Source organism: Stegodyphus dumicola, chromosome 11, assembly GCF_044657685.1.
Source record: "Stegodyphus dumicola isolate Sdum_Otavi_A_Nest chromosome 11, ASM4465768v1".
NCBI lineage: Eukaryota > Metazoa > Arthropoda > Arachnida > Araneae > Eresidae > Stegodyphus > Stegodyphus dumicola.
In genome coordinates, this window is record NC_140778.1 from 56,489,597 (window position 1) to 56,500,694 (window position 11,098).

Below are 11,098 nucleotides of genomic sequence, written 5' to 3' on the forward strand. Positions count from 1 at the left end.
GAAGCCTTTTTTTGACAATGGATCACTGAAAGTTATGCTGTATCTTTCCATTAATTAGAAAATAATTTTGGATAATAAAATAAATGTATTAGAAAAATATTATATTAAAATGATATTTTTAAAACACATAATTAAATTAATGTATTAGAAATCTGTAATTTAAAGCAAACCTTCATTCTTCAACTACATATTCATTTCCGATACCCAAAGGCTAATTCCATCATAATAACTTGTATTTTAACTCGTCATTATTCAGCAAAACTTTTTGATTAAAAAATTCTGTATTCGTCCTTTGTGATAAAAGCCCAAGATACGAACCTCCACCATCTGCAAAATGCATGGCTCTCTTTGTACAGGATCTCTGTGGCTGTTACTGGAAGCCTAGAGTATGTTCAAGCAGTAGTAAATAGGCTTCCTTATTCTCTGTTTATTTAGTGTGTGATATATTTGTTTGTGTGTGTTTATTTGATAGTGTGTCTGTATAAATACTTTTGTCTGCCACTGGAAATAAAAATATATGCATTACAAATCCAAGTTATTAAGTATATTAAGGCTGTTTACATTTTTCATTCCAAAACATATATTCAATTAAAATACATTATGCAATTTGTGTTCATCTACATTTGTTAATGTTTAATTAATGCCAACAGAAACATGTTCGCATAAATTCCTCTAAGTAATTTAAACATGAGGTTGTTTAAGAAGGCCATTTTTTATCCATTCATTTATTGAAATATTTGCATTACTTCTTATATATTAAAATTTACATATATTATGTACTTTTTTCAGTAGACAATCCAAGAATATTCTATATGTTAAAATGTATGGTATATGCAATAATACCCCCCCCCCAAAAAAAAGAAAAAAAAAAACATCCTCTATTTGTGATCTTATTATCTGATTGTGTCTTCTTCAAAATACACAAATAATCTGATGGAATGAAAATATTTTGGTCATTAAAACTTTTTAATCACTGCTCTTTACATCTACATTTCTTTTTTCACATAATCTGAAGTTTTCGAGTAGTCTGAAGGTTTTCAAACTGTGTTTCATAGAAATTTTAGATACCATGCAACTCCTCTAGGGCATCTGTAAGTCAAAATTTAAAACAATTTTTAATATCACTGGACATCAAAATGAAATACTTGAAATAATCTTTGAAATTCTCTTATTATTGTTAAAAATATTAAGCAGATTTTTGTTTATGATTAAATTTATAATGAAATAATGAATTTCTTTTTACTTTCTGCATAAAATGCACAAATTTTATATTTCAATTCTTTAACATTTATTTTTCTGAGGATAGAAATTCTTCTATAGAAAAAATTACGATTTTAGAAGTTTTTCTGAATTTAAAGATTTGAAGACAACCCTGTTATAAGGGTTTACGATTATAATGTGAATGACCCAAATAATTGTAAATGGCCTATGGCCATACTTTAATACACATATTATTTAAATTGACATGCTTTACCTGTAATGTACATTTGTGACTTATGTTATAATTTAAGTGCACCAGTTTACTCACACTTATTGTATGTATGTATTATATGCATCTCTAGACTCAGGTTAAAGCTAGCTCGTTTCCCCTTTCTCAGCTTTCCCAGATGACATTTTTGGGTCTTTACTGGAACTCGACGCACACTTTATTTCGGCTAGAATAACCACTTATCTCACTCTTCTTTTATTCAAAAATTATAACATACTAATTTAAGGAAAAAATTATATTTTATGTTAGTTACTCATGACAACATTCGAAACAACCTACATGTTCGACAAGGGGTAGGGGTCTAGGAAAGCCACAACTTTTTCAATGAACTGGATGAATAAATGCAGCCCTGCCTTTTGTTGTGTTTTATGCATTTATAAATTTCTACCTGACTGTTTGTTCTTTAATTCTATATAACACAATTAATCGATGCTTGTTTCTTGTATGGAATTTTAACATTAATTCTACATAATAACATGAGTAATCTTTTTTTTTAATTGTATTTTAGCATTATTAAAAAACACTTTGGCACTATGAACTGAGAATATCTGTCAATCTGTCTTCTACGTTAATTTACAATAATATAAATGTGAATATCTGAATGGAGTTATATTGAAAGATCTACTGGATGCTATGATTCCATGATGGTCAATCCACCACATTGGAAATATTAAATCAAACAATAAGTACAGGAAAAGATTCAGCAAGACAATATATCCTCTTTTGAATGAATACATTTAACTGTAGTTATTCCATATGATGTATTATACAACACCCCAAAATCATGGAAAATAACTTTCTAAACAGAGTTTACAGTGTAAAAAAAGTAGTGGAAAAATGTTGTAGTCATGTAACTGGGCTATCTAACATAAAAATTACAGGATATTACACCAGTGTTCTTACCTTTACTGCATATTACAACCAAATAACTACAATTAGATATGAGAAAGAACAGGCAGTGTCAGTACAACCAAGAGTAAAACTTTTACAGAGTTGCTAATTTGAAAACAAGTGAACCTGTAAAACTAACCCTGCATATTGGTTTGCTTTAGATGCATTTGGTAACCAATATGCCGTAAGTCTTTACCAGATTCAGTTTTGAGTGCATTAAATACTATATTGCTCATATGTCTTGATCGTGACAATCAATGCAGCTGCAGCATTATTGAATAGAAATAAGTTATATGACTCTCAAATAAGTGTTTGTAAAGTTGTTCAGGAAATAAATATTACTAAATAATAACATGTATTATGTTTATTGAATTGTACAAAACTTATATGTTATACTTTGAATTATCGTCAATTTTAATTGTCTGAAATCTGGTATTTGATAGTATATAGTTGTAGCAGTTTTTTCACTATAAATTCTGAAGAATCCGAAAATAAATGCACATACTAAAGTATTTCAAGTATGATAATATTCAGTATTTAAGATTATCCTAAAAGTATGAAATTTATTATTTTATTTGAAAATAAGTATTAGTGTATCCATGGCATGCAGGTCCCCGAGATTACTCTATTATCCACTCAGAGGTGGGGGTGTCACCTTTGCCAAAGGCTCTTTGTAGCCTGCTTTAGGTTTTATACTAATTTTAATTACTGGCCATCTACTGAAATGGTTTCTTTATGTATATCCACCTTTATTCCAACTCTGGTATTTCTACGGCGATGGAGGTTTAGTTGACCATACTTCTTGACAATTCTTTTACTTTTTTTTAGTTTAATTTTTTTTTTCAATTTGAAGCGGTAGACCAGTATTTTCATCTAGCATAACTGTTTTTGAAGCAGACTCGAAAATCTCCTTCAAAGAGTTGGCTACATTGTGTAAATTTTCGCTATCTAAATTCCAAAGGAGTGACCGAATTGATCTGTAATTTGCATCGCACTCATTGATCAAATTTCTTTTTTTACTCAACGTTGCTTCTTCAGATATGGTGGGTAAATTATATGATGTTCCACCTGAAGGAGTTTCAGTTGATGAATAGTTTCGTTTTCTGGTGCCTGAAATACTTCTTGAGACTAAATCTTCATCAACTTTGAAAATAGGTGTTGAAAATAGCCATTCTGCAGTACATTCCAAACTCCAGGCTGGAAACTTCATGCCAGCAAACACAATATGCTTGCACAGCAGTCGGTTTCTTCTGAAATCTAAGCATGTGCATTGACACAGTTGTTTCTGTTCATCAAACGTGACAGAATAAACTGCATCATGCTTAGTTTCAGAAGAAACTTTAAAGAAGCCATGTGAAATTTTTTTTATACTACCCACATAAACTTCAGCAGCTCTTAATTTTGTTTTTATGTGATCAATTAACCATTTTGGCTTATTGATTAAATAATTTGGTACATGTTCATTGTATAATCTTGCCTGCGAAAGCATACTCAGATTTTTTCTGACGTAAATTCTATATCTTTCTGGCAGAAATTTCTCAACCAAGATCTTAATTATTTCAGACAGCATACAGTTTTTATATCCCTGAAGATATCTATATTTTAGTTCCTCATTTAAGCATTCAACACCATTGTTCGAGTTTATGAATAAGTCATTTGGTTTGTAAGCCAAAGCCCATCTCTCAATTTCCTTGAACCATGTTAATTCAAAATAATCTTTCACAGCTTCATATTGCTTCCATGATTTTAATACCTCTATTGCTGCAACCATTTCATCTTGAGTTGGAGCATTTGCTATGGCACGTAATTTACACAAAAGCTCTTCTTTGGGAACCACTGCATTCTTTTTTTTAGAAGCCCATCTTGACCATGCCTGCTCTCGATAGAAACTACATATAAAAACCTTAATTCCTGTAAAGACATTTTCCAAACTTGTAATTTCTTCCATTGCAAAATCAACCATCCCATATTTTGGTCTAACGAGAGGCGACCAATTTTTAATAATTATAAGAGCTTCTTCTAATGCTTTGGCTGTTTCATTTTGTGTAATTATTATGCTCACTATTTGATAGTTCACATTTGTTTTGACAACTAAAAAATAAAGTGGGAGAGCATACTTACAGGTTCGATAGGTCGCGTCGAGAAGAACAAGATTAGAACCATATAAGACATATAAATTTTTCATTTCTTCACTTTGATATACAAATAGCAGATTTAGTTTTGAATCTGTAAAGTCATTTGGCTCAGTACCATCATATGTATTTTCAGTACATGGTCTAAAAAAAACAGAACACTTGGAAGTATCCCAGCTATTTATTAACATTTCTGTATTTTCCTGGTCAATTTTACTAGTTCTAATATCGGATTTTGCTTGGCTTATTATTTTCCTTATTGCCTCCATTTCTGGATAAAATCGTCTGCGCGTTTTATCAGTTTCTCCCAATTCAGTTGAAACGTATACTTCTAATAGCTCTGCAATTACAGTGGCATTGCATTTTCCATTCTTAACTTTAGAAGCTATGAAATGCCGCACTCTAGCATCTATAGGTTCTATTACTGCAGCCATGTTACCCATTAGATGATTTTGATGATCTTGGCTATTAGGTAAATTAAACATGAAAACTTCTTCACCAGCAATACTATCTTTATTGGCTAGTTTTTCCTTAATTTTCCGAGATATCATAATCTTTCTTTTTCGGATTGGCACTACCTGTAACATATTTATCACAGTAAAATTTAGAAATTCCAGCACAGTCATCTAAAACTAATTATTGATAAAGGTTCAATTTTAAAAACTTTCTGTTCATAGCAAATTATTCAAAAAAAAAAAAAAAAAAAAGAGGAGTCATTTCTTTCCTTTAAAAAAAGCTGTAAAAAGGATCTTCCATTTTTATAACAATAGATCAAATTACTTCTTCAAAGAAACATAACCAATAAAACTTCACTTTGAACAACTTATTTCTATTTGTAGCAAATTGGTTAGAATATAATTAGCATAAAAAGCCTTTATTTCTGGCCTGAAAACATCATTTTATTTGCATGTCAATTACTGAATTATTTATTTAGGAAAATATTACTGTTCAAAACCCTCTTTTGGCAAAAAAAAAAAAAAAAAACTATTTAGAAAAATATGTTGAATAAAGAGACACAAAAAATCATTTCTCTTTTTTACATTGTGACTCTAAAAATACCTTTTGTTTTTATGTCAAAAAGTATGTATACTTTATCATAGAATACCTTCAATACATCTTGCTCATACGTGACAGAATTATATTTTTTCCTTAAAAAAAAATTCTCTAAAATTACTAAGACCATCTTAGAACAAAAAGTTAAATAAACTTCTACCTTGAACTGAGGCATCCTGTACATTCGGGTAACATTAATTACAGCTGGACAAATTAACTTTTTTAGTTGTCTGGTTCTTGGAATATGCTTTACCAAAAGCATGATCAGTTTGACACTAAAAAAAAAAAAAAAAACACACACACACATATATATATAATCCAAGAGGTGATATTTTTGTATAAATTTTTAAATATAACAATGTTATTTTACCTTTTCATTTTTTTCTTTAGCATAATTTTCCTTTTGACGTTTATTCAGATCTTTTCCTTGATGGCAAACATAGGTTTTTCGCCCAAAGTGGAAATAGGGAATATCATCTAACCAGTTTAATCGTAAATCTGGAGTTAGTTCAACTGGAAAGAAAATTTTGATTTAGATCACAATCTGATAAGCTTTGATTTTTAAAAGAAAGAAATTACAGATCTCTATAAACATATTATACATTTAACTGTCTCTATATATACTACATACTGTAGACACTGCTTAATGTATTGCAGCTGATGTCGTGTATATTGCTATTGAATTTCTAAGTTCTGCTCTTTCATATATGGAAACATAAAAAATGCATCATTTGCTGCAATTTTATTTGCTCAATTTGGTTAATATAATCAAAATATTATACAATAAATTTCTTAAACTGAAGAATGAAAATGATTTTAATCAAGCATTTAGAAAAAAGCGCAAAACAATAAAATTAAAAAAAAAACTTAATTTCATACGAATTTTCAATAGCTATTGATTTGGAAGGGCTTCAGCACAGTTCCCTCTTCTTCAAAAGGGAGGTAAAAATTCCTGAAAACATCTTTGCCAAAATACACTTGCGTTTTTGCCCAATTTCAGATTTTACATTGGCAAAATCTCTTTAAACAAGGATGCCCTCCAAGTATTAAGATTATAGGTATAGAATTGGTCCAATAAATTTCAGAAACATTATGGACTACTCAAATGAACTTTTGCAATGAAGACTGTAAACAATTGATAAACAAACTTTTATTTTTCCTAATTAAAATGTTAAGAAAGTGGCTAGTTATATTTATAGTTAATTCAATTCCTATTTTAAAAGATACTTTTCTCATCATCTTATATTATCAAAAATGGGCAAATGTAATCACATTAAGCAGCACCTACTGCAAACATAGAGAGATATTAAAAGCATTAAACTATTATGTAAAAATATTATGTCATTTTGTCTCATATTAAAATTATATATGCTAGGTAAAGTATAGAATGAGCTAGCTGCCTTACGCAAAAAGGATGCCTTTGAGAAGGTCTAATGGGAAACTGTCTTGTATTCACTTATATATAAGGAGAACAGGAAAATTCCCATGCAGCTAATCCATTCAACAGTATTTGTACCTTGATCAAACATCCAGTATTCAGCTATCTTATCTGCTAGTCCATTGGTGCTAAGAGTCAAAATAGACAGTAATGTGATTTTACACACAAGACAAGTAGCATTCATAGACTAAAAGCGCAGAATAGGCTGCATCAACAAAGTTCAGTATGAGGAGCTGCGTGACGCCATTAAATGGGTGGGACTAAGCTTATGACGTCACAATGTAGTCTCGCATTTACACTACGTGTACTTTCTATTTTCTCTTAAAAATAACAATAATAAATTGTTTATTATTGTAAATTAATATCAAATTCTTTACTTTTAATTTACATTTATAACATTTAAGTTTAGGCGTTACTGATAATAAGTATAATAAATCTTTTATATTTAAAATTACCATGATACAGTGAGCGAATTCTACCAATTATTAAAACGATAAACAACGTCGCAGTCTCTAATAGTTGTAGAGCTTCAATATTAAATTATTATTTTTTTATTAATTTTTTTATTTATACAAATAAACTTTTTTTTTAAAAAAAAATTTAAATTCATATTGTGGAACATTTCAATTTTATCATTTTTACAAATTACTTTCTTGCTACGTAACGACATAATTCCTTACATACCAATAATTAGACAATTTTCATTATTTCTAAAAATTTTAAACTTTACGTTAATAAAAAAAGAATATTTTTTATTGCATATGAACATCATTACACAGCTTTCATATCAGTTTCTAAAATTCCTAAATCACGCTATATTCTGTGCAGGCATGCTAGAATTCTACGCATTAATAAATAAAAAAATCTAGAATTCTACGCATTAATAAATAAAAAAATCTAATTTCTCAGAATGAAAGAAAATAATATAATAAAATAAATACTACAAACTTGGAACACTAAGCAATGCTTCACATACGCACACACACACACATATTATTTGCAATTACGATACCAAACACTACGTACTAAAATATGAGGTAAACGTTACTTCAAGGATTAAAGTTTACAGTTTTGCTACTGTTGAGTCGATCGTCGTACTATCCATATATATCGTAAATCGGAAAGCGTTATAAACATATCGAAAAACAAAAAATTAAAAATACAATTTAAATGAAAAATTATGTCTTAAATATAATTCACAATTAAAACAACAATACAAATTTAAAATACACAAACGATATGTTAAACATTGCACATAAATAAAGTTACATTACTCCTCGACATCACGCACAACCTCGTTTTCCCTTTTACACAACGATCAGTATTCGCTCGAAAAACATTAAAGAATTCCACAAACTCGGTTCCTTGTGCTCATTTATCTATTTTCACTTAAAGAAAAATCAGAGAATTGCTCAAACTCGGAATTGCGCACCACATTGGCTTTGCCCATGTGCACATCAACCTATTTTCACTTAAAAAACATCCCAGAATTGCACAAACTCGGCATTGCGCACCACATTGGCTTTGCCCATGTGAAAATCGATCTATTTTACTTAAAAAAATCAGACATCAAATAAATTCTCCATTGCTCATATACTCAGAAATTTGCTTTCACTTAAAGAAATCAGAGAAGTTTGCAAAAAATGTGTCCAGAAAAATGATACAAAAGAAAAATAAAGCTGCCAGAATAAAGGAACTACCAAACATCCAAACTGCCATATTAAGAAAAGCACCCAATATTTTACTTAATAATAATGAATGAAACTTACCTTCAGTCCTCTCCTTTTGCAGAATATATGGCTGTGATCTCACTGAGAAGTATACGCATCAGTTGGCTGGCGTCGGATTTCTTGTGCTTCCTTCTCCAAATATATTCCGCAAGATAGGAATCAAACTGTCCTTTTGCCTTACTAGAGCCACGGAAACTTCTTTTGATTGTCGCCCAAGTTCCTTCAATACTATTGGTATGCGCACCTGTTTCTGGATCTTTAAAACTCAAGCTATGATTGACTTTCAGGTGCGCATACCCTTCGAACTCGAGACAGTCGTACGCTTTCCAACAATCGGATATAATAATCGATCCTGGTAGAACATTCTCTTTGATGATTTCTAGCAATGTTTCGGCACCTCTGTTTTCAACAACTCTAAAGACGCATTTATCTGTTCCTCTCTCAACCAAACCAAAAAACCATTTTTCTTCGACTCTTTTCCCTCTATGATACTTTTGCTTGCCAAACTTGCTTTCGTCGATTTCGACAATGACACCTTCCCCACCCAACTTAACATTCTCCTTCAAACATAACTCCATGCATACTTCTCTACAAAAACTTTTCCAATCTGTCACCGTATTTTTAGCAATACGTAATTCCGTTCGTATAAAATCATTCCCGCACTTACCCAACCACATATAGGTAACTTGCAAAACATCACACATGCTCAATTTACTCTTCGCAAACCAGGAGTTCTTTCTAATTAATTTTGAAATTCGATGCCTACATTCGCCTCCAGTAACTCTGCACATCCACTCAAAACCGTCTATACGGTTTTTTCGCTCTACTAGTTTAATATTTGTTCCACAAATCGGGCACTTATACGATATTGCAATCAAACCTTTCTCCATACACCACTCAATAACACATTTTTTATCTCTTCGCTCCAACTGATAAAAGAAATCCAGATTCAAATACTCATCCATTCTGCAGTAAGCACCGAATTAAACACACTCATGAATAATCAAAACATTCTTTAAGCAAAAGAATTCTTTTCTGTATTTTCAGAAGTTACAGTTATAATTTTTAATTCATGCATTCAATATTTTCAATCGTTTGCTAATGATCGTTTTCAATCGTTTGGTATCTTAATAATACATTTGTGAGAGATAATTCGTTGCGTTAAATGCTAACAATACCACACAACACACAAAAGTAGATTTACAATTTAAAAAATCTCGCACAGAACATTATAAACCTACCATTTCAACTCAGTTAAAATATAATATAAGTTTTCTTTAAATACGAAGCTATAGCATACTTGTTTTGAAGAAGAGGCGTAACCAATATTACGTCATAAAAAGGCGTGTCAAAGCATAAGAGAAGTAAACACAGCATCGACTGATGCAGCCTATTCTGCGATTTAGCCGAAATATACATATCACATCACTAAAGAAATATATATACATTTCAGAAAACTTTCCTGTTTTCTAAAATTCAATATCTTTATTATTATAACTTCCTGATATTTCAATGCATTATAATTTTATGGTGAACTATTACCTGAAAATAAAACAGAATATTTTTTGAATTGGTAGTGTTTATTATAAGGTTATTTTGAAACATGTTGTTAATGATAAAACTAAAGAATGGATTTTCTTTATAGACTATTAAATGATTATATTTCAAATCAACAGACTGCATTCATACACTAAAATAGGATGAAAAATATAGTAGTCATCGAGACAATTGTCGAGTTTCTCAAGAAACAACAATAAAAATTTTCAAATCTAACACGGTATATCTTGTTTAATGTTTAATATAGTACGGAATGTTTCGTGAAGCATCAGCTATTTAAAAAAAAAAAAAAAAAAAAAAAAAAAAAAAACATGCAATACCTGACAATGAAACCAAATAAAAATCAAACATAACGCTATTACACGTTATGCAACAAAATTAATGAATATGAACGTCTATAACCCTTTTTTCAACTTGGACCGAATCTCGCAACATCAACTAGATCTTACGCAATAAAATTAATACAAATTAGTGCTGATAAGTTCTTTGGAACAAAATGGCCAAATATCAACTAAACAACCAAAGAAAGCATTTACATTCTAGAGGATTTTTATTTACTCATTACATCTTCAAAAATTACTTACTCTCTTTATCGAATGACTTTCCATAGTAGTAAACATATTTTGTTACAGTTTCTACTTCGTGTCTGCGAAGTATTTCTTTAAATTCGCTCCAAGATTTCGCAAAATTCATTTTGCCTCTAAACACAAAGGTTCATACACGAGACGGACTTTGAAACTCGTAATCGATAAACCGGCCATTCCCCTATCGTTGACACAAGTCTTTCTATCGATGGGAAAAGGAGACT

General features: G+C 30.3%; 1 protein-coding gene across 2 annotated transcripts; it reads right to left on the reverse strand.

Moving 5' to 3' along the window:
- Positions 1-885: 885 nt before the first annotated feature.
- LOC146994016 (uncharacterized) lies at positions 886-11,098 on the reverse strand. Of its 2 annotated transcripts, none has more exons than XM_085826723.1 (3): positions 10,875-11,098; positions 5,936-6,078; positions 886-1,089 (listed from the first exon to the last, which is right to left on the reverse strand). In XM_085826723.1, exons 1-3 carry the CDS (start codon positions 10,981-10,983, stop codon positions 1,081-1,083), a joined length of 261 nt encoding a protein of 86 aa, XP_085682849.1. In that variant the 5' UTR covers positions 10,984-11,098; the 3' UTR covers positions 886-1,080. The 2 variants fall into 2 exon arrangements, with proteins under 2 accessions (XP_085682849.1, XP_085682848.1); XM_085826722.1 differs by lacking the exon at positions 886-1,089 and adding an exon at positions 5,496-5,840.

Coding starts and splice junctions, on each gene's coding strand:
- LOC146994016 (XM_085826722.1), bottom strand. CDS start 10,983: ATGAATTTTGCGAAATCTTGGAGCGAATTTAAAGAAATACTTCGCAGA. Junction 6,079..10,874: donor AAAGTCATTCGATAAAGAGA/GTAAGTAATTTT, acceptor TTTTCTTTCCAG/TTGAACTAACTCCAGATTTA. Junction 5,841..5,935: donor CTAAAGAAAAAAATGAAAAG/GTAAAATAACAT, acceptor TTTTTTTTTTAG/TGTCAAACTGATCATGCTTT.